At 37.0% G+C, this 25,376-nt stretch overlaps 1 protein-coding gene across 1 annotated transcript in view; it reads left to right on the plus strand.

Moving 5' to 3' along the window:
• The window catches only part of dock1 (dedicator of cytokinesis 1), a 557,290-nt gene that overhangs the window by 289,125 nt on the left and 242,789 nt on the right, over positions 1 to 25,376 (plus strand). Inside the window, exon 28 of the mRNA XM_062976064.1 lies at positions 19,568 to 19,669. Within this exon, the coding sequence (XP_062832134.1) occupies positions 19,568 to 19,669 (102 nt within the window). The remainder of the gene's footprint in view (positions 1 to 19,567; positions 19,670 to 25,376) is intronic.

Raw genomic sequence — 25,376 nt, forward strand, 5'->3', positions numbered from 1 at the left:
CAGTTAAAATGGTGACAAACTGCACTAATTTCACAGTGTGGATGCACCTCTCTTTCTCTGTCATATTTCTTCTCATTTTCTCTGCCATATTCTCTCTCATTCTGTCTTTCCTGTCTTTCCTTCGTTTCTGCCTTTATGCAAGTATAATCTTTCCTTAGGGCAGTGGTTTTCAACCTGAGATCCCCAGATGTTTTTGGCCTGCAACTCCCAGAAATCCCAGCCAGTTTACCAGCTGTTAGGATTTCTGGGAGTTGAAGGCCAAAAACATCTGGGGATCCCAGGTTGAGAACCACTGCCTTAGGGAATAGTCTGAGGACAACCTAATCTATGTATAACATGTTCCCAAATAGGTTTGTGCCCATATTCAGTATCACTTTGTTATGCTAGCTAAAGAAGATGCTTTCCTAATCTCTGATCTCTGATCTCCTCATTTTATTGTGATCTTGATGAAGAATGTGGCAGCATTGTGAATTGAAACCTATTCATTTGTTGAGTTGACATTTTGTTCATCTGCTATAGTTCATTGCCAGTCTTAGCATCTGGTTTACCTTACACCCTACTTCCCTCTTGCAGACATTTTTTTCTACAGTGGAACAAAGATGAGTGGGAGGTGAAGATACAGCCAGCCTAAGGGCAATGAGTAGGTTTAGTGACATTATTTCCATCTGACTGAAGCAAGCAACCCTGCCATAAACTACAAGGCAAAGTAACATTTTAAATTTTATCACCAGTCAAATCCTTTAGGAAAATTACTTCCTCGCTCGAAAAGAAAATTATTTTAGTAGTTGTTTAGTGCTAATAAACCAAATACCATAGGTCTCTCAGAGGACTGAATGTCAAGTATGCTGTATTTCTCTGTTCCTTATTCTTACTATTTCTCCCTTTTTCTTTCTTTTGAAATGTTTGGGCATGTAGAAGTGAATACACAGAAATTAATCCCAGCTGGTGCAACCTGTTTGTGTTATGCAAAAGTCACAGAAATGATTTCAGAAGGCAATATATCAACCAACTATAAGTGGGAGAAAGAACTCTTGTCTGTTTGAGGCAAGTGTGAATGGTGCAATTGGTGTGAATGAATTGCAATTGGTGCAATTCACACTTGCCTCAAATAGATATACAGTTCTTTCCCCTACCCTGGACATTCCACAGATATAAAAACCCCACTTGCCTAGTTTCCAACAGACCTCACAACTTCTGAGGATGCCTGCCATAGATGTGGGCAAAATGTCAGGAGAGGATGCTCCTGGAACATTGCCATACAGCCTAGAAAACTCACAGCAACTCAATGATTCCAGCCATGAAAGCCTTCGACAACACAACTGTAATTATTTTTAAGTTAATGGATGAGGGAGGGTGACACTTTTGGGAAAGCGGTATATGGTTGGGATTCTTGAAGCATAATATTACACAAGTTGAGTATCCCTATTTGAAGTATTTTAGATTTCATACTTTTTTGGATTTTGAAATACCTTGTTTTGCATATATGTAAATGTCTGCAAGAGGGAAGTCATGAGATATCTTGAAGATGGGACTCAAGTCTAAACATAAAATGAATTTATGTTTCATGTATTCCAGCCTAAAGATGATTTTATACACAATATGTTTAATATTATAGCACATGAAACAAAGTTTGTGTACATTGAACCATCAGAAAGCAAAGGTGTCACTATGTGGACAATTTTGGATTATGGAGTATTTTGGAATTCAGAATTCTGAAGAAGGAATACTCAACCTGTAATAATACCTTTTCCTCAGATACAGACCATTTAACTTAATTTCCTGATCAGTTCTTAATGCAAAAGAGAATTCTTGAAATTGAATTTGAAAGGGATGTTGTGTGTTTTCCAGACTGTATGGCCATGTTCCAGAAGCTTCTGGAACATGGCCATACAGTCCAGAAAACACACAACAACCCTGTGATTCCAGCCATGAAAGCCTTCGACAACAAATTCAAAGGGTCCTTGTATCTTCAGAGAGTTCTGTTCCTCATATTTCACGGCTGCATTAAGAGTCCAGTAATAGATAAGATTTTTTTCTGCCTGATGTATGGCAGCAAATGGTGTGTATAGTCAGGATGTATAGTTCCGAAGCCAACCAAGCTATTTTGGTGCATAAGTTATTCTGGCACAATAAGAATACAAATAACTGAGAATTAGCTTTCCTTTCATGATGCTCCAGAATCTTCTGCCTCATGTGCTTCCCACACTAGTTTGCTGTTCCTACAATTTTCACATTGTATTTCTGTTCCTTTTATAGATGGATATTCCTCTTGGGAAGTGGTTTTGTGAATTAATTTGTCTTTTAAGAACCATTTTCACCCATAATTTTTTAAAAAGAAATGAATACTGCTAATGATTCATTTATCCATGTACCATGAAGTATAATCCTGAAAATTTAAAAAGGTGTGCCCCTAAAAGTGAATAAGCAATGTTTTTTTACCACTGAATTCTAAGAATTTTTATTGAATGTGCTGGCTCTATTGGTCAATTTTAATTTGTACAAGTCTCCATGGTACAGTTTAGTTTGAATTGGATATTGGGGGAGTGGGGGAAACGTTATTTTTGTATGCACCATAAAAGTTGGGGAACTTCAGTTGAAAACCAGCTGCATTCAACAAGGTGATAAAAATAGTTCAAAATAAATCATGTTCAATTCCCTTACAAAGCTGAATTTGAAAATGATATATAGAAAAAAGAATTCGACAACATTTTTCATATGTTGTCTAATAAGCGGTTGATTGCATTAAAGCAAGTAATGGAATTTGATTAAAACCATCCCTGAGTTTATTCCGGTTGTGGCGCTCTGTAGTTAATTACTGGAATGTGATAACAATATATTCTAGAAGGACTGAAGAAGGGTTTGCATGGCATGAATGCTGCATTCTTTAAAAATGGCTTTATACTTTCAGACAAGCTAAATTATAGGCATAATTTCCCATTTCCACTTTAACATTTAATCCCTTTGACACATTTCCTTATCTTCCTATAGCGAAACAGTCAAGTAAGAGAAAAGTCATTCTTCAAAGGCATTAATGTAATAATATGTGAAGCGGACGAAAACATTTAAAACATATTGGAGGATATTGTTCACATAATCCTTTGTAGTTATTTATCTGAAGACTCCCATTTGAAAATGCTTTTGTTGAAAAGTAAGAGTGCCAATGGGATTTACTTCTAGAAACTTATAGAAACCTTACAGGGGATTTAGGGGTTTAAAACATCTTTCTTTGTTAAAATGGCTTTGGTTGGACTCTTAACTGTGCAAACTGATGTACTTTTAAACAAAAGTATCACTAGGCAGTGGAGCGAAACTCAGCACTGCATCTCTTCTTTTGTTGGAATGGATGCTGCCTCATCAAGATTCTGGCCTTGAGTTTTAATCCCTGCATTTGTATTGTAGTTTTGGGATCAGAACCAAGTAGGTAGTATCTCTTTTAGGGTTTAGTTTTGGAAGATACATTTTGGGATTTTTCTGGTAGTTAAAGCACAAGCATTTTGCACTGTTTTAATTTTGTTTATTGTATATTATGATGCTATTTAAATGTTTTAACTATTTTAATGTTATTTTACTGTATATTGGTGTATTGGCATTAATTGCTATTTTTGTAAGCCGCCCTCAGTCCCTTCAGGTGAGAAGGGCGGGGTAGAAATGATGGAAATAAATAAATAAATAAAGCCAAATCGATTTTTGGAAGAACAATTTCTCTTGATCATTGTGAAATGTAGTAATGCAGCTGAATTCAGAAGGAAAGGGAAATAATGCACCTTTTCAAAGGCCTAAATACCATAAATCAGTGGTTCTCAACCTGTGGGTCTCCAGGTGTTTTGGCCTACAACTCCCAGAAATCCCAGCCAGTTTACCAGTTGTTAGGATTTCTAGAAGTTGAAGGCCAAAACATGTGAGGGCCCACAGGTTAAGAACCACTGCCCTAAAGGCATTAGATTCAGTCAGAGTTTGGAAGCCAAGCAGGGTTAGCTCTGGTTAGTAGCTGAATTGGAGATTTCCAACAAATACCAACTGCTGTCAGAAAGGAAGTCATCTTCAAAACCACCACAGAGCATTACTTGTTTAAGAAAACTATGAAATTCATTGAGTTGCCATAAATTGACAGATGACGTGAAGGCATATATATGCATACATAAGAACCAAAATAATGCTGAACCACTGAAGGCAGGTTTTCTGGCTTAATTGCTAGGCCAAAGGCCATAACCCATCAGTTTGCCATCTATGTTTGAGCTCCAATCTCCTTTGGTATCCCTACTGATTTTGAAGCTCTCTGTGTCTTTCCTTTCCTCCCCCCCCCCCCGACTACAAATGAGCAGTGTGCATAGCAATTTGTTCATGTTTCTTTTCAATTAGTTCACACAAACACTCTCCATCAGTCTGCCACTGGTCCAGCCTGTCTGTCAAATTTTAAAACATAATGCATCAAAAAAATTGCTCAAGCCTGATATATACACACTGTATATTAAATAATATAATAACATTTCTTTGGGCTCCACTAGAAACTTTTGCTTCGAAAAGTGCTCCATAGCTGAAAAAATCTGAGAACTCCTGCTCTAACTCTTCCCCACACAAATAGAATTTGTGGAACAAAATTCTGCTTCTGATAATGAAAATGTATATTGGCAGCAATTGTTGTCATTCATTAATTGCCTCCCTGTAATGTGTTACAGTATTTTGCTTCCATAACATTGCAGGCAAGAAAAACAGTAAAATTTAACTTGAGAGTGAAAACATGCCAACTCTCCTCTACAATTTATAACGTTTCCCTTTCTTTCAAGTTAGTGGGAGATTTGAATGTTGAACTGGGGTATTCGGAAATTAATGTTAAATTCTGGTCTATGTATATATTAACATGGGGCCCCTGTGTTTATAGGTCCACCAGGCAACTGCCCAGCATGTCCCTGGTATTATTCATTTTAAGTGCAAAATTATAACCACTATAAATCCCTGGGGTTCTGTCATCCAAAAGAAACCATGCTATGGAAAAAGTGAAGAAGAGAGTTGAAATGTCTCACATCTTGTACTGCAGCTCTGAGTTTTTGGGGTAGGATGGTTTAAGAGACCTGGAACTCATATCACGAGCTCCGAAGGAAACACTTAGCCACACAGGAAGGAGGATATAGTGATAGTAATACAGGAGATACGGCAATGACTCTTTATTTGTATTCATTTCTTTATTATTTTCTTTACTTTATTTATACCCTGCCTTTCTCCCTGTGGGGACTCAAGGCGGTTAATAACCACACACTTTGGTCACAATTTAAAACAAGGCAAATATATATATATTTTTTTAAAAAACCAATTAAATAGTACTGTGTGGACTTAGATTAAAATATAGTTAAAATATTAGAATTAGGATATTAGAATGCATTTAAACCCCACAACCCCCCCCCCCCCCACAATCCCATCCACAATTTCCCCAATGAACTCTTTCTTGGATGTACAGGTTTTATATTAATTTTTTTTAAAAATACACATGGCCATATTGATGGAACATATGAGCATATGCAAATCATGCAGATGCTTATGGGTTTTCCCTCTTCCCTGTTTAGACCTCAAGACGCTGGAGTAGAGATCAACTCAAAGTCTCACAGTTGTCGCTAACAAATTTGAGACCAGTTTACAATATATCCCTAGATTACAATATATGCACTCTTTGTCTCTCTCCATCTCTCTTGTGTATTCAGCAATACATGCAATCAATTTATGGGAGAAGGCAAACAAATAAAGCAGCCAAACAAATTATAGCCATATTTTACTTGCTGTTTTCATACAGAGAAGGCTGCTCACAGATGTCTCTGTGGAAGCAATGTAAGAACATTTTCGGCAAAGCTCTTTGGTTCACAAAATCTTGTCTAGTTATTATACTTGAAGTCCCAGATGATGTGTCGACCATGCAACTGTGATGCTTTAGCAAGCATTTTGAAACCCAGTACAAGAATTAATGCATAGCAATGCAGAAGAGAACATTTTTATTGTTTTGGCTTATACTTCTGCTGAAGTCATTTATATACGTTGTCCCATTTGGGCAATTTTAGAATATCTTTATAAATGTTGTATTGCAAACTCTTTGGTGTACTGGCACTCCGAATCATCTGATTTTTTCTTTTGTAGGATTCCTTTAGGATTGAATGTCAGCACTGATTTATATGGTGCTTTTTGCCTTCAAAGCACATTTGATAGGTTCAGTAATTTTTTTGCCCATATCATTATATACTGAAGTAGCGGTGCTAATGATTTCTAGAGGGAAGCTTGAGGTAGTGAACATAAGAATTTGCCTACGGCTATATGAGAAATTGCTATTTTACACTTAGAATATAGGAGTACTAATGTTGTTTACTCAGATCAATGTTTTTGGTTTTTCCTTTAAGTTTGTGTTAGAATTGTGAAGAAAGAGAGAGCAGGCAAAAGGAGAGGGAGAATGAGATTTTACTTCTGTGACAAAGATCATCAGGTTACTTACTAAAGAAAGACTAGCAGTCATGCTAGAAGCAGTTTGTATAATTACGTATAGTGGTGTTGTCCAGCTCAGTTATAATTATACTGCACTGATAAATAGTGTTATGAAGTAGTACACCGCATGAGCATACTACTGATGTGCTGTTTTATTTCCTTCATATAAGTTCCAATATGCTTGGGAGGAGAAGTATTTTGGATTTTGGATTGCTTTTGGATTTTGAAATACCTGTATTTCTGCATATGTACATAATAAGATATCTTGGGAATAGGATTGCTTTTTGTTTCATACATGCCTGGTACACGTTGCTTTTAGGTAATTTTATACATTTTCCTAATTTTGTACATGAAACATAATTCGTGTACACTGGACTATCAGATAGCAAAGGTGTCTTTATCTCAGCTATCCATGTGGACAGTTTTGGAATTTGGAGTCTTTTGGATTTCAGAATTCTAAATAAGGGATCGTCAAGGTATACACAACTGGTATTTACTTGCCACAAACGAGAGTGGCTAAATCTTCAGTTTGAAACTGTTACTAATTGGTAAAGTTTAAAAAATGCATCTGATAAAAGAAGAATGTCATATCTTCATATGAACGTGTGTGTGTATAATACACACAAACACACACACACACACATCAATTTATCTGCAGTTTACATCTGGCAGAGACTTTCTGGCTTTAACAGGGTTAAACTAGAACTGGAGCTGTGTCTTCTAAATGTCTAGAGAGTAAAATGTTTCTATACTCTCTAACTCTGGATGCATTTACACTGTAGAATTAATGTAGTTTGACACCACTTTAACAGCCATGGCCCAGTGTTATGGAATCATGGGAGTTACAATTTTACAAAGTCTTTATCCTTCTCTGCCAAAGAATTCTTGTATCTCACCAAACTACAACACTCATGGCACTTAGAAGTATACAACAGTAACATTTCAGCTTGTCGTGTTTTTGTTTTGTTTTAATAAGGAGGCCTGGATAAATTTGCGTCAAGTCATAGTCCCTTCATATTTTTCCATTATCTCTTTGAAAGCTGTTTACTGTCAACATCCTATATCTCTAATGTTGTAGTTATGTTGCAGACTGGGAAAATGTAGCAAAACAGCACCTGATGGGGAGGAAAAACAAAAAAGTGGTAGTAGTGTAACATCTTTCCCATAGTGTGTGTGTGTGTGTCTCTGTGTGTGTGTGTGTGTGTGTGTGTGTGTGTGTATATATATATATATATATATATATATATAGAGAGAGAGAGAGAGAGAGAGAGAGAGAGCGAGCTCTGATGACTTTTTGAAACCAAGCATTCAAGAAATAAGTGGCTTAGAACTGCATGCCTTCATCCCTCATTTTTTTGCCTTCCTGCATGAATGTAGAGAGAATCCAATTTCATAACAGATGATTAAATACAATATGTTTGCATCTTTATGATCTTGCGACCTTATCACACAAGGGGGTTTTGGCACCTTACTCCTCTTCAGCCACAGAGCCTGCTGAGCGCCATCACATGTTGCAGGTCATGGCCCTGCCCCACTGATGGCTAAAGTGGCAAGGAAGCATCACAAGAAGCTTACTGGCCAACAATAGGGTGCAAGTCTTCTTTTGGGGAGCTCCAGTGGAGCTACCCGCGTTTTTCGGACCTTTCCCTTGTCTGATGGAGGCAGGGAGAGGGCACAAACACGCCTTGCCCCATGTGATGGGGGAATGAGAGAGGGCATGTGGGTTGCCACGAGGCGCCACACATGGCTTCCGTTCTGCTGGTGATTGCTGGCGAAACGGAACGAAAGGGCCCATCGGTATGGTGAGGTCCTTGGTCTAAATGTTTTAATCTCTGTTCTCTGACAGACAGACTTTTAGTTGCAAATAATATTTATTTCTGGCTCATTTTGTGAGCCTGACTGAAATGTAATCTCTGGCCCAAACAAAGAATGTATCTTTGTGTTATTCCACATGTCCAACTTCACATTTAACCAAGGGGTACCATTGCTGTGTGCTCGTTGGTATGGTACATACCATTCATATGTATGCACGTGTGGTATCTACTGTACACTAGAGATACCTGGTATGTTAAATATATATACCTAAATAAAAAGCCCATTTCAACTGAAATACTGAGTTCATGAATAATACTTGCATTGGTTTTATTTGTGCATAGGCATATGCATGGGCCCTGTATTCTGTTTACATGGCAGCTCAGCTCCATCTTTCGGCATATTCTTTTTGTTTAAATGATAGATACTTTAGAGTTAATCTGGGTTAGTTTTTATTCTCTGTCTTTTCATTTCTGTTCCAAAGTGATGAACCATAATGGCTGTGCAGAAATGGACACTGCAGAATGTTTTGTTTCAGTGTCTGTTAGGAACATGACAGTAATAGAACTACTCTTGTCTAAGACTGTGAAGAAAATGATTTGAAACAATCTGTGTATCATTTAGGTATTCCCCACCTAAATGTTGTTTAGCCTAGGAAAGAGACAGCTTAAAATTAATGGATCCCATCCATGAAATGCATTTTCACATCAACATTGTTATTGCTTTCTTTTTTTGTTCATATTTTGTTTTTATTATATTGGCTACACAATTCTGCATTCATCATTTGCCTGGTGTAGTACTGTACAGTTACAGATGCTGAGTTTCCTATGCAAGCAATTTTATATACTGAGATAAAACAGGACTTAGCAATTATGAATTAAATTTGTAATTTATTGTAAACCATGCATCTTAACAAATAGTCAGAAAGAAGAAAAATGAAATACAAGTGATTAAAAAGACATAAATCCCTGAAAGAAGCGAGCTGTAAAGGTTATCCAAAGCTAAGGTTTTTAGAAATATTAGAATATTGGTGGCATTGCTTCTTTCTATACATATATAAACCAACTATCCTTCAAAGCAACAAGATGTTTTCAGTATCAGGAGTTTGCTGCTTATAAAAATAAAATACATTTACAAATCTGTAATAGTGTTTTATGTATAAGCTGTTCAATTTTATGTTTCTAAGTTGCTTCTTCAAAAAATACAATGAAAGATGCAGTGGTTTTATTTTTGTCATGTCACAGTATATTTTTGTACTTGTGGATCTGTATTTTTTTAATCATGAGTTATATTTATCTGCAGCCAAAGGTATCACGATACCTAGAGCAGGGTGTGGAAAAGTTTTTTTTAACCATAACTCTCAGCATTCCCTGGCAGCACAGGAATGTAATATGGTGCAAGGAGTTCAAATGTCATGCTCCAGAGACACATAATTGTATTGCATAGGATTGTACTAGTTTGTGCATTCATGTATAAGCCTGGAAAAATTAGTCAGAAAATCTGGGTTGATCTGTACATGGGACGGTGTGAGCACTATACTTTTACTCTATCAAAAAAGTAACCATACTCTTTTGTGAGTATGGTGGTGAAAGACAAGTTTTTAGTCCATCCTGGGAGAACCTGAAATAACCACTGACCCCATTTACTCCCTCTGTGTTGGTGCCACTTTTGGGCTTTAATACTTGGGTGAGAAAAAGGCAGTGGCAACCAGGGATGGCTGGCCCCTTGAGGCAGCATTGGTGCTTTTCCTTCTCCACAGAATTACCCTCAACATATCCACAGTCATATCAAAACTAATAATATTGCCCCATAAACTTGCCCTCAATTTGTACACAATATCAACGTAGACATGAACACATATGGTACTTGGATTTATAGCGTACCTTTCTCCCAAAGCTGGGACACAAGATGGCTTGCAAAGATAAAAGGAAATATAAATTCCACACAGGAAGATAAATGTGGATAAAAAAGTATGTTAAAAGGGGCATTAAATTGTCTATAGAATTAAAATAATTTAAAATGTCTCCATTTAAAAGGAAAAGATAAAAGGCATAGAACACACTTTTTCAGATGTCAAGAGGGGAAAAGGTATTATGCGGCTTTCAAAGCTTTTCCAAATCTTCATACTCTATAAACACCCTTTGCTATCTATCTGCTGATAGTGAAGCAAAAGGGAAGGGTGACAAATTGAAAACACAATGAGTGAAAATGGAATGCAGAATTATTGAATAGCCAGCTTTCAACTCCTTGGCATTAGATTGCCTGGCTATGCCATTTGCCAAGTTTGCTTGCTTGGTGATACCATAGGACAGTAAATATAGCACAAAACAGGAGATAATGCAGGTTACAGCTGGTTGTGCCTAAATTCTACCTGGGCTGTTTATGTGTTGCTTGTTCTGTTTAGAAAACTGAGCTGGAAGACAGCATGTCTTGTCTTAGGGCGCTTCCAGACAGCGCTAAAATCCGTGTTTAAATCAAAGACAAAAAAAATCCCAGGACCTGACAGCAAATCTACACACAGACCTGTCAGTCCTGGGATATTGTCCCCTGTCATCCTCAAAACCTTCCTCTGTAGCAGATCAAGATGGGTGGTGGATGCGGGACACCTGGTGGAAGAATATTTTTAAAAAATCATCTGTTATGTGTTGGACCTTATATGCGCACATGAGAATATCTTAATATAAACATAAACAGGTTTGCATGAATGCATATGAAGTCCAGCAAATCTCTCTCTTTCCCCAATTCTTAATTGAACTTCTGTTTAAGATTATAAGGTGTAAAATAATGAATTTCAGAGAGTTCTGACTGCTTTTCATTTGTGCTTCCCTTGAACCACCTGAGTATCTGTTGGACAGGCCAATCAGCTGATCAGGCTTTTACAAAGTGCTTGTTCACTGAAGTAGTTTACACAGCGGGAGGGAAGAAAAACACGTGTTTTGCACTACTGCAGGGATATACAGTCGCACAAAGGTGCTCTTTTATCAGGCTGAATCGGATTTTAAGCACACTTTTTTAACATGTGCTTTTAACCTCTTTACCCTGTTAACCTGGTTACTTCCGGGTTTCACATCATGTGTAGAAGGGCCCTTAGTCTACATGCCTGCCTAATGATGAAATACAACCACTAAACTGGAATATCCACTGATTTCTATTTCTTGATCTATCTCACAATACAGAAAAGACTGAATAGAAGATCCCATACTATAGCATGAGAAACCTTTGACTACATTACAACCTTACAAGGCTAGCAGGGTTACCAAGCCATGTGAAACCTGTGGCACATGCTGCTACCATATCGGATCATTATAATAACTACAACACTAAGTATTGATACCTAACATCATTTCCTTTTATTTTTTTACCCCATCACGTTCCCTTTTCCTGTTCTGATTATAAGCTGCTTGTTACTGTTTGCTTATTGTTTTATCAACATAGGGCCAAAATACCCTGAAGGCACCATATCCTGTTTGATCTTGGAAGCCAAGTAGGGTCATTGCTGATTAGTACTTAGATGGGAGTTTACCAAAGAATTCTATGTGCTGTAGGCTATATTTCAGGAAGAAACTTGCACAACCATTTCTGTGTGTTTCTTGCCTAAGAAAATAATATTAAATTTGTGAGGTTATCTTGACAGGTAACATGTTTCCCTAGAGTGCTTCTGACTAACTGATCTTTGAGATATCTTTGTCATCAATGTTGAAGTATTCTTTCTCATTGCCATTTCAATAGCTAAGAGAATAGCTTCCTAATATTTATCAGCATTTTTCTAGATAGTCTTTTTAAAGAAGGATTATCATGCTTTAGAAGAGCCTAGAAGTTGCCCAAAGGGGCATGGTATTTTAGAGGTAGTCTCCATTTAATTTAATTGTGCTGTCCATGTCCATCTTTGACTTGACTTGAGTTGAATGCATGACCCCAGACAATGTGAGGAGGACAGTTCACAGCTGGATAGCCAGTTGACCATTTTACATTTAGGTTTCAAAGTAAAAGTGACTTTTTCCTCTCAACTCTGTCAGGTATCAAAATCTGCCATGCTCTAGACTTAAAAAGTAAATGTTATGAGCTTAACCTGTGCAAAGCTAACTTTGTAATTCCCTTGAGATCTCTGAATTGTTCGAAGTGTCATTTTTTTATAGTCTTGACATCTGTTTGACAGTAGAAGATAACATAGTTTTCTGGAAAGGAAAACAACAAAGTAAAAGCCATAGAATGGTGAGCTTCAGAGTGCTAAATGCAGTTATCTGAAGGCACCATTGTTAATGCAGAAATAAAGTTTTAAATTGTATTTATATATTAATTTTAACACAATCTACTGTAATACATAATCAAAGTACAGTAGAGTCTCGCTTATCCAACACTCGCTTATCCAACGTTCTGGATTATCCAACGCATTTTTGTAGTCAATGTTTTCAATATATCGTGATATTTTGGTGCTAAATTTGTAAATACAGTAATTACTACATAGCACTACTGTGTATTGAACTACTTTTTCTGTCAAATTTGTTGTATAACATGATGTTTTGGTGCTTAATTTGTAAAATCATAACCTAATTTGATGTTTAATACTCTTTTCCTTAATCCCTCCTTATTATCCAACATATTCACTTATCCAACGTTCTGCTGGCCCGTTTATGTTGGATGAGACTCTACTGTAATATATATTCAGGAGAAGAGAAAACAAAGGGGGGAAGGCGCCATACTTTGTTTATATTTTAAATTTGTAGTCAAAATGTAAAACATTTCTGTCCTGTCCCTATGTCCTACCTTTCCTCATTTACACCAAACACTACTGAAATATGCCATCCTACAGCTTATTATAGAATCAGTTGCAACACTGCAGAGGATATTGGGGCATTTGCAACATGTGACTTAAGAGTTACAAAGAGTACCCTCCTTTACAGGTATTTGGGAAACATCTTCAAGGCCCTGTGGTGCATCCTTAGCATCTCTACAAGTATTGCTTTCTCAAGCATTTCTCTGATTTGTTTGCACAGCTGAACCAACCATTTGTATTCTGAATCCAAGGAAATCTAAGTTGGGTGTGAGCACAATGGCTGGCACCATGCAAGTTAGCTATTTTATAATCAGAAGCTATTTTAAAATTAGTGTTTCCTTTCAATTCTGAATCTTATGTCAGAGACTCAGTAACCTAAGAGACCCTGATCTGAGTCTATGTTTTTAAGAAAAACAAAAGGATGCAGTTTTTTGTAATTGAAAATATTTACCAACTGGACGTATTAATAATTTTTCAAAAGTATATTCAAAGATTTGGTCGACCTGAGAGGGCATGTACCCCCCCCTCCATAAAATCCTAGGATTTGGGGCTGCAGTGGGGCCTGAATCCCAAGAGGGGCTCGGATTTAAAATCCCAGTTCCTCGGGATTTTGGCCTGCCTGGAAGGGCTCAGAGTAATACCTGAAGCCATTTGTATTCTTGCATAAACCATTGTGAACCAAATTTAGAACTGCAACCTTTGGATAGTATTCAATTAGCCTATTAACTCCTAAGCAATTGCATGTAACATTTATTCATTTATTTTGGGGAAAAATGTTTTGTTGGTTTTACTCTTAATTGGATCCATGCTACTATTTTGCCTCCCCTATCCCTTATATAGCATATCACTCCAGGCAGAACAAAGAAAAATCTAATTTTCTGAAAAATCAATTTCAATTTTACACTAGCGGTAATTGTGAAGCTGCACTTATACAGCAGCAGCAAAGGTCAACGCATGGTTCTCATGGATTCCCCATACTATTATTCACTGTTCATTTGAAGAGGCAATGTAAAGATTTAAGGTCTTCACACATTTCCATACTGACACGGGTTTAATATAACTCTAAGAAAAATAAAGTGACTGGAGCAATAGATTCACAGTAGCAAGATCATTATTAATGCACTGCGTTTGCAATTCCTCTTATAATTAACAATGGAACTCTCATCTTCAGCGATACAGGAGCCAAATAACTCTTCCCTCAACAGAGATAGTTGAAATCTAAGATAACCTAAATTGTATTCTGTGATGTACTGTGCCTTCAGCCAGATCTTAATAGAAGTGAGAGTAATTCAGTCTTAATAAGTTCTCTGTAGGAGGAGAAGGATCAATATCTCAACCCTTTTAAAAAAATGTTGACTTCTGTCCGTAAATGATTCTATTACAAACCTGAATTATACAATTTATTTGAAATGGATTTGGAGGTACACTGCCATTTTAATATACAAATTGCTAAATCTGAATTCCTTCATATTCCTTCCTTTGTAAGAAATGCATACAGGAGCAATTAAATTTGATACCCTTTGTAAAGCATTGCTTGCCCACAAAATTCCATTAAGATGTTTAAATTTGCAGTAACATAAAAATTTCTACCAAAAGAAATAGCTTAAAGGCAATTATTCAGGGTTCTATGTGACATTTTTATGCATAAAGTAGTTCAAAAGAAATTTAGATCAGAAATGTTTCTGACATTTGGGGTTATTGGAAATATGTGAGCAGAATCCTACAATTCATTGGGAATCCCACATCAGAACAATATTTTTTATGTGTGGCCAAAACCCAAAAACAACATATAAAACAGCTCTGTTTTTAATCAAAGCAATACATCAGAGAACTACATATGTGGGGTTAATCAGGGTAAATTGTAGGGGTGATATGGAAACATGATGTATATATCCAGTTTTATCATATTTATTTACTGTATTGTTATAAGCATTTATTTAATTTACTGTATGGTGTGTAATCATGTTTTATCCAGCCTTTTTTTTTTATTTGGTACTGTGATATGGCCTAAGGGCTAATCAATAAATTTACTACTGCTGTGAGTAGAATCCTACAAATTAGGATTAACTGCACCGTAATTTGTGGTTCTTCCATGCACCTATTACAATGCTGTTTCTTTTAGCTCCGTTATATCTTAAATAAAATAGTTAATGCGTAAATTTTACACTAATTAAATCTAAATAAAATGTAAAACAATAAGTAATGATAAAATAATGTAAATAGCTCTATTGCTCTGCAGCAGGGGAAAGTATAGGGGACAGTTTTCCTCAGAATACTTACTGCAAATCCTTTGCTGTAACAGATAGTAGCAATTTATACAACAATTATGCTTCTTAATTCTCTGCACATAGTCTGTTTTCAAAATGAATTCTCCATTAAATCCTTCCGATGCAGCAGATGTTGTCTGTCTGCGTCTAACCCAAGTAATTTGCCTTTACAATATATCTTAGAAGACCAAAAAAAAAAGTAATATGACTTTGATTAGAATCAGGGATTCTTTTTGTCCCTAACCAGACAGTTCACAACCCATTTTTTCCTATGCAACAAGGGTAAAAGTTTATTAGGATTCACCGTATCTACTTACGTAAAGCCATATCGAATACTGTAAAAAAAAAAATCAAAGCATAACACTTAATTCCTAAGTTTATTGTATGTCCTGCTCCCCAAATAGGCGCAGAAATTATGAAATATTCATCAAGGTTGGCAAAGTATGCATATAGTAGGAGTGCAGCACCCAGCATCCTTTACCATGGGCTTGCTGGATAGTCCTGATGGTTATGCTGGGTGTATTTCTACTTCCTCTTGCATCCTCCTTGCAGATTTTTAGCCTGAGTCATCTGGAGCAGGAGGGGAGAACTCCCACTTCTGCAGACAGATATAGAAATATACTGTTTGATATTGAAGTATGCTGTAGAATCTTGCCTCAATTTTTCTTAAAATTCTTATGTACAGCCTTTTTGGATGTTAATATGTCCCCTTTTCTTAAATGGTGCCATGGAAACTCATTTTGAGATGTAACATGTTGTTTTTCCATTTAGGCTTTTTTTTTTTTTGCCAATTTCGTCTAAGATGGTTTTTGTTTTTTGTTTTTTGCTCAGAAACTTTATACTTTTTAATATGGAAATACAGGAGTTTGCAAAAGGGACTAACCTCTTAACCTGACTGACTGTTACTATGCTAATTAGTCAGATATTTTTATGTAATCGCCGCTCTCTTCAATGATTTATCTCCTTTATTTGCTTATCAGCATAATCGTAGTAATTCCTATAGAGAAATACTGTACAATTATAAAGGGAGGATTAAGTGCTGGGATATGAAGGAGAGAGTTGTATTTACACACATTAATCTTAAATAATTAGCCGTTTAAAGAGGGAAAAAAAGTCAGAAATGTACACGCAAGATAAGTCCATTTAAGTGTCTTTCTTTAGTATTGATACATCTTGAGAACTCATGTTTAAATCCATACTGTCTAAGCTTACATTGATATATAAAGTCAGCATAATCTTTTCCCTCAAGCCCCATATTAATCTCTTGGTTGTTGTCCTTCTTCATCATAATTTAAATTGCTAAATAAACAGAATTGGGCTAGCATATGCATATCATCAAAGCTATTAACCAGAAACAGAATTTATCTAGATAAGTTAGTCACTGAGGACACATTTTTTTGTAAATAGAACTTTAGTAATGACATCATAGGAAAAAATGGTGAAAACATTCTACTTTTTTGTCATGAGATCAAAATGAGTATGTTTTTAAAACATGATACAGTGGTTTTTGACTGTTTAATTCATTGATCAGATAAAATAAGTAATTGTACCATGATTTAGAATATCTGGAAGTTCATTTGTTGGTTTCAAATATATTCCCTACCTCATAACTACTAAAATGTAGCAATGAGGCATTGCAATTAAGAAGAATCTAATGCACTTGAACTGCATATGGATCTTGACCTTGTTGTATTTATTATTTACAGCATTTTTACCCCGCCTTTCTCACCCGAGGGGACTCAAGGCAGCTTACAATAAATAGGAGGCTTACAATAAATGTAGATCAGTGGTTCTCAACCTTCCTAATGCCGCAACCTCTTAATACAGTTTCTCATGTTGTGGTGACCCACAACCATAAAAATATTTTTGTTGGCACTTCATAATTGTAATTTTTCTGCTGTTATGAATCATAATGTAAATATCTGATATGCAGGATGTATTTTCATTAACTGGGCCAAATTTGGCACAAATATGTGATACACCCAAATTTAAATACTGGTGGGGTGGGGTGGGGGATTGATTTTGACATTTTGGAGTTGTAGTTGCTGGGATTTATAGTTCACCTACAATCAAAGAGCATTCTGAACTCCACCAATGATGAAATTGAACCAAACTTGGCACACAGAACTCCCATGACCAACGGAAAATACTGGAAGGGTTTGGTGGGCACTGACCCTGAGTTTTAGAGTTGTAGTTCACCTACATCCAGAGAGCACTGTGAATTCCAAACAATGATGGATCTGAACCAAACTTGGCACAAATACCCAGTATGTCAAAATCTGAACACTAGGGGAGTTTGGGGGAAAACAGACCTAGACATTTTGGAGTTTTAGTTGCTGGGATTTATAGTTCACCTACTATCAAAAAGCCCCTTGAACCCTACCAACGGTAGAATTGGGCCAAACTTCCTACACAGAAGCCCCATGACCAACAGAAAATACTAGAGGGATTTGGGTTTCTAAAACTATCAGAAATATGTGTTTTCTGATGGTCTTTGGCGACCCTTCTTAAACCCCCTCGCGACCCCCCCAGGGGTCCCTACCCTCAGGTTGAGAAATGCTGTTGTAGATAATGTTGTATTAGTTTTGTTTATATCAATATTTTTTCCAAGAACATGAGTGTGAACAAAGGCCCAAAACTGAGGATGTTTCTTATTGGTTTCATCTCCAGATGGTCTCTTCCAACTCTGTGATTCTTCAATAATTCTTATCTGGCCCAAGATATGTGACATAGTTTATTGCTTTAATAAATTTCTAATACAGGCTCTTCCTGAGTTACAAACATCTGACTTACAAATGATTCATAGTTAAGAATGGGGGTGAGACAACATGAAGTGAGATAAATCTACCCCTCAAAAGGAAAACTCACTCCTAGAAGAGTTATCATGGGGAAAATGTGTCTCCACTGAAGCTTTATCACAATCCTTGTTTCCACCACAAGCCAATTTTTCAAAATCCAATGGTCACAGGGACAGAAAGTGAGGTGAAATCTTCTGAACAGCGGCACAAAGAAGCAAAACAAAGCCACAGGGGTGTTCATCCTCCCCTGTGCTATTGAAAGCTTAGGCAGGGTGAGCATCTGTTATCCAGAACTGCAAAATCCAAAATATGGGTGGCTGAGATAGTGACACCTTTGTTTTATGATGTTCAGTATGCCTAAACTTAATTCTATGACAAACTTATTATTTATTTATTTATTTCTGGTATTTCTACCCCGTCCTTCTCCCCTGGGGGACTCAGGGCTGCTTACAAATTGGCAACAAATATTTATTAAAATATTTTGTATAAAATTAGACTTGGGTCCCTTCTTCATTATCTCTCATTATGTGCAAACATGCACAGACCGGGGAAATCTGAAATCCTAAACACTTCTAGTCTAAAATATTTTGGATAAGAAGTATTCAATCTGTATTAGGATTTGAGACTATTGTTAGTGTTATTTTATATGCCATTTACCATGATTGGAATATATTTGATATGAAAAAGAAACAACATAAGTATCTTGTGGAGAAATCATGTACACCGAAGTCACTTGTGCAAAATGTGAAATCTCACATTACAATCAGATTACCATCCTTTTAAAGAAGTTCCAATTTGTAAATTCTATTGCTCTTGTGTGCCATCAAGTTCTTTCTAGCTTACGGCAACTCTAAGGAGGCTCAATGTATTATCAAAGGCTTTCATGGCTGGAATCACTGGGTTGCTGTGAATTTTCCGGGTTATATGGCCATGTTCCAAAAGCATTCTCTCCTGACATTTTGTCCACATCTGTGGCAGACATCCTCAGAGGTTGTGAGGTCTAAGGAAGTCACTCAGTGGGTTTCGATGGCTGAATGAGGATTTGAACCCTGGTCTCCAGAGTCCCAACTCTCTTGACCACTACATTATTCTGGCTCATAAATTATATAGTGCAATCCGATTTTGAAATGGAGGCAAGCAGATTGATAGAAAGGAAAGGCACAAACATCAAGTGGTACTTTAAAACCAAATATTTTAACCACTTATGCAGATTTGAAGAATGGACCTTATTGAAATCCGCCCTGAAAAAAATGTAAGGGATTGATTATTTAGTAGTAGCACTACGACTGCTAATATTAATAATAGGTTTGGATTTTTAATAACGAGTTTCTTTTAAAACACTGTACTTTTTGTACTTTTTGCTGAAATGTCTAAAGAAATACCTAGAGTACAACTCAGTATTGTGCTGTGGGTTTAATTATTGAAACCATTCTTTTGTGTCTTTTTTCCCCCCACAGGGAAATTTTGTTGCAAGCATGACTGCGATTTTGAGACAAATGGAAGACTATCATTATGCTCATTTAATCAAGACTTTTGGGAAAATGAGATCGGATGTTGTCGTAAGTTGAACCTGAAGCACTTTTTTTGCTACCTTGCTTTTTTCTTTTAAGCTAACAGAAAACTATAACAGAAAACTATGAGGTGGAAAAGCATTAATATGGGATTCACATGACCTGATATAAAAATGACGACGTATTTTTCTTTACTAGCAAACATTGTTTCATTGCCTTTTTGCGAAATGCGGAATCAACTTTTATAGGAAAAATATGAAAACGGGACTTAGATCAATGGTTCTCAACCTGTGGATCTCCAGGTGTTTTGTCCTACAACTCCCAGAAATCCCAACCAGTTTACCAGCTGTTAGGATTTCTGGGAGTTGAAGGCCAAAACATCTGGGGACCCACAGGTTGAGAACCACTGCCTTAGTTCAGGGTCAATAAGATTTTATATCTGACTCCTATACTCAAGCTTAAGCCAATGCAAGGGTTTGGAAAGTTACTTTCAAGGTATTCGCTTGTAGTTACTAAAATTCTGTTACCTACATTAATCTGTCTTCTTTTTTCTGGACTACTATATGTACTTGATTTTCCAAATAATTTACTGTGTAGAGTTAATTATAATTGTATTTCTATAGCTGCCATTCGAAGCAATATGTAGCTTTAAATACATGTTTGATTATTAGCAGCCATAAAGATTCAAACTCTTCAAGGTTCTTTCTAATCTTTCTTTCAAAGTGTATAGTACAACTTAATTAGAGCATAATAGATGAGAATTTATAGCTAAGTAGATACCTCTCTAATGACTTGAAACTATCATTGCCATATGGCAAATGCATGCTGCAAAATAAGAACCAAACTTGTTGGCTAAGATCCATTAATTAGCAGATGACCTAAAGTCTGATCAACTGTGTTAGATTATAGCTGTTTTTACCTAGGGGATTTGGGCTCCAAGGAACAGCATTTTAAAAAATTGAATCTTGCAGCTAAATTATAAAGGCAAAGGACAGGAACACGATTTCTCAGTTTCTTGGAGATGTCATTCAATTGATCTCTTGAATCCACTTGAAGGCAGTTAGAGAGAAATAAATGTGCATTTTGTTGACACAATCATACACTTAGTTGTGAAGGTTCTTTTTACTTTGACAAAATATGATTATCTATTATTTCTGTACTTACTTTACTTTGTTTAGCAATTTTAAGAAACAATATTGCTGTTTCTTGGAGATGATTTTTTTGTTGAATTGAAAATCCTTTTAATATTATATTAATATTTTGTAACCATGTTTCCTATTGCACAGTTTCTTGAATAGCAGTCTTAATTCCATTAAAATAGCCCTACAGACAGCCTGTGGAGGAAAGGGATAAATATTTATCTATAAAACACATGCAAAAAGCCTAGGAAATCATGTAGAACCCAGTTAGGCCCCATAGTGAAGTTCTGCAATTTGAAATATTAATTTATAGCATCTTTGTCTTTGTCAAGCTTTAATTCTTGGAAATAGGCTGGGTGCATTCTGTTAAGCTGTCAAGATAACATTGAAAATAGACTGTCCACAAAAAGAAAATAATAATTAATTGATTAATGAAAGCAATCATATCTTTCTTTTCCACCAATCACTCTCCAAAACTCCTTGTGCTGAAATTATAAGTGGAAGCATCACAATAGTTATATGCTGCCTAAAGCTTAGTTGAAAGTTATACAGTGTTCCCTCCCTACTTTGCAGTTCACTTTTCACTCTCTCACTGTTTCGCGGGGGGGGGGGGGGGTTGTGGCCCAAGGCAGTTTCAGAATGCCTTGGACCTTAACGTTATCCAATCAAAAGTGGTATCCATCTATCAAACTAAGAAATTGAACAACATAAAGCAACTCACGGAGGACTAGGCCGTGGCGGTGCTTGCATTTCGCACATGCGCTCTCACTCTGCCCCCTCTTCTGGGAAAGCTTCACTGGCCTGAGAGTTGCAGGTTTACAGCCTTCTCTGCCAAATTGCTGCCCGCCTCACCAAACTACAGTGCAAAATGGGCTTATGAAGGAGAGAAAGGCTACCTAACTACTAACTATAAGGTATAAATATTAAAATAAATATAGTGTCCCTACTTTGCGGATTTTCACTTATTGCGAGTGGTCCTGGAACGTAACCCCCACAATAAGTGAGGGAACACTGTGACCTAAAATATAAGAGTGTGGATGCTGGTGGAGCACTCAGCTAACCTATGATGGTATGTGTGTACCTGAAATCTTAAGCCCTGTCAACACTGCCATATAATGCAGTTTCAGAAACAGAACAAGTGGACATGGCAGCAAGCAATCTTCAGATATCCTGACCCTGGCTATACGGACTTTATAATTTAAAGACCATGACTTATGTTACGTCCTAAATCAGAATGACGCCAGTGGTAGAGGTCAGAACACTGGCAAACCATGTTCAGTTTGTTGGGTCAGCTTAGTAGTCTTCCTGCCATATACTGAGGCACTGAAAATATTTTCCATAGAAGAGAAAATCATGTAGTATGTCAAATCAATATAAATTTAATGTTTCCAAGAAATGCGTAATGCAGGCCTGGTAGTGGCTGATAATGAAACATTTGAAGTGTAGCAAGAGGGTAAAGTGAGCCCACTGTATACACGGGGTGTTGGTTCTGGGACCTGCTATAGATATGAAAAAGTTTGAATGATCATCCCATATTATTAACTACCAATGACTTGAACATTTTCACTTCAACATGTTGCTGTCATTTACTAATATAAGGTACAATGATCCATGGTCATTGGAAATAATGGATCCGGAGAACCAACTGTAGTGTGCTCAGTTGCTCCAAAGCAGTGGTTCTCAACCTGTGGGTTCCCAGATTTTCTTGGCCTTCAACTCCCAGAAATCCTAACAGCTGGTAAACTGGCTGGGATTTCTGGGAGTTGTAGGCCAAAAGCATCTGGGGACCCACAGGTTGAGAACCACTGCTCTAGAGCAAGGAGTGCTTTTTATCACATTCACTTGACTCAGTAGCTATGTTCTTGGTGCGTATCTTGCCTCAATGACACATGTTGGTTATATCCAGGCTGGATTACCGTTATTTTATATCCAGGCTGGTTATATTGAGGCTATATTTCTATATTAGATGGTGCTGCTTTTGATGACCGAAGGCTCAATTATCGCAGCCCGAGAAGGAATGTATGTAGGATTTAGCTCAGCTTTCCACAAACTCTTCTTCTTCACAACTGTAGCTCTATATTCCACTTCAACTACTTTGGTAACATACTATAGAATCTGGGAGTTGTAATTTTGATAAGGCATTGAAGCTCCCTTAACCCCAAAATCCAGTATTCTATAAGATGCTGTTGTTGCAGTTAAAGTTAGTATAATAGTACTTCAACTGTATAATGTTAAAGGGACCAGCAATGTCAGGCAGCTTGAATAATGGCATGTTCTAATGGAGGTGCTTCTCTAAAATATCAAAGGTGATTATCCAAAAGATCAAAGAGGTGTAACAGGATTGGAATGCCTATCTGAGAAAAGCTAAGACATTCTGCTCCTATTACACCTATTTTGAGCAAGTTACACTGGTAGGCTGTTCATTTCTGAGCCCAATATAGGGTTCCAGTATTAAGCTTTAGAGACTTGAATTGTTTGGAATGAGATTGTCTGCCTTAAAATGTATTTCCCAGGCCTTACAACTGAAATCTGAGGCTCTTGATTGAGCTGCAAAAGTTGTACACCAGGGGAATACCATGGACAATGTGTTTTCTTTGTAATACATTCCTCAGAGACATATGTTTACCCTGTCACTTCCAGTATTTAATCTGCCATTATATTAATCTCCTGATTTGCTACTACTCTTTTTATATGATGTTTTTACTGACTTATGTACTGTTGCTACTTTCATATTTTTGTTTGTGCAACCCTGTTGCTGACTACTTTAAACAGCCTTGAGAGGTTAATATATCTTGCCAGTTGGTTTAAAACAGACCCTTTTTCTTCCTGAAGTCTTCTGTACAGACAACTGGTTCCATCATTTTTGGCCTCTTAGTCTTAAATAGGGAAGAAAGAGGGAGAACAGAATTGCAATTGGGAAAGTGGACCTATCAGCCCACCAGCAGAAGGCCCACCAGCAGTTATTTTTGATAATAATAATTTCCTACTTTCCCTTTCCTTAAACTGGATAGAAAAGAAATAGTTACAGATGTCTACTTAGAAACCGCTGTTGCTTATTGTGCCTACCGTGTTTCTCCAAAAATAAGACATACCCATAAAATAAGCTGTAGCAGGATTCCTAAGCATTTGCAAAATATAAGCCATACCCCGAAAATAAGACATAGTGATAGGTGTGGCTATGCAGAGTGCTGACACGGAGCAGTAAAGAAGGCAGCCGCTCCTTCCCTCAGTCACAGCCACAGCTGACTTAGAGCTCACACCAGCATGCCCTCCTGAGCACTTGAGTACTGGCCATGGATATAAAAATAAGACATCCCCTGAAAATAAGACATAGTGTGTCTTCTTGAGGAAAAATAAATATAAGACAGTGTCTTATTTTTGGGGAAACACTGTACAGTATGTGCCTTGAGACAAAGCATAAAAAGAAGCATAAACCAAGTTTTTTTCAGCTCCTGAAAAGACTACAAATAGCCTGGAACAATGTTTTTCCTTGTTTTATTTTATGTTTTGAAATTTAACAGCATTTGAGGATGTAAGAAAAAAAAGCAACAGTTTTCCCAAGGAATAGTATTTTGTTTACTTTGCATTTCTATTCTTATGCAATCTGTACAAATACCGTCTTATTCTTTTTTAGAAAATTACTCATATCTACCACCATCTGGATTATCATCATTAATACTGATCATTCAGAGAAAGTATCCAGGTCACCATCTGTCCTTATTTTGTTAGATGACTTTTGATCTTTTAGACATAAGGGTGTATGCAAGACACTTGGACAGGTTTGGCCACATACCTGTATATTCAACACTTGTTCCTATTGGGTTATTATATCTAGTGGAGACATTGTGTCCAGTTACATCTAGTGTTCTCAAACTTTTTCAGCCACGGAGCCCTTTTTGAAGAAAAAGTTTCTCATTGAGCCCTAAGAAATGCGTATATATGATATATAATATAATATAATTTATATATATCAGGCATGAGCCAGGTCAGTGGCAGATGGATGGAGAGTGAGTGTTTGTGTGAACTTATTCACACATTGCCAAAAAAAAAAAAAAGGAAAGGAAAGGAAAGGAAGAAAATACAATATTTAAAATGAAGAAGGGTTTTTACCAACATTATTTTAACAGTCTTTCATTCCAGGGCCATCTAGTCCAACCTCCTTCTGCCATTCAGGAAAAGCACAATCAAAGCACCCCCAACAGATGGCCACCCAGCCTTTGTGGTAAAAAATAATAATAGCAAAACCCCAGAGGCCATCCAGTCCATCCCCTTCTGCCATGCAGAAAAACACAATGAAAGCAGTCCCTGAGCAGTGGGAGGGAAATTGGGTTTTGGAAGCAAAGAAAGGGGGGGGGGGGTGTCTGAGCAGAAAGGAAAAGAGCCTGGGCAGTGAGGAAGGCAGGAGAGAAAGATTCTGTGCCCCAGGATGCTGCTGCTGTTTCCAGCAGCCCAAAACTTTAATTTCTCTGCATTTCTAATGAGGAGGAAAGAGGGGGAGGCAAGAAGCAGCATGGTGCCACAGAGCCCCTATCATTCATGGAGCCCCGAGGGCTCCGCGGAGCAGAGTTTGAGAACCCCTGATCTGGGAAATGGCCATTGGCACATTTAGAGAGAGC

This window comes from Anolis carolinensis, chromosome 3 (genome assembly GCF_035594765.1).
Source record: "Anolis carolinensis isolate JA03-04 chromosome 3, rAnoCar3.1.pri, whole genome shotgun sequence".
Classification (NCBI taxonomy): domain Eukaryota; kingdom Metazoa; phylum Chordata; class Lepidosauria; order Squamata; family Dactyloidae; genus Anolis; species Anolis carolinensis.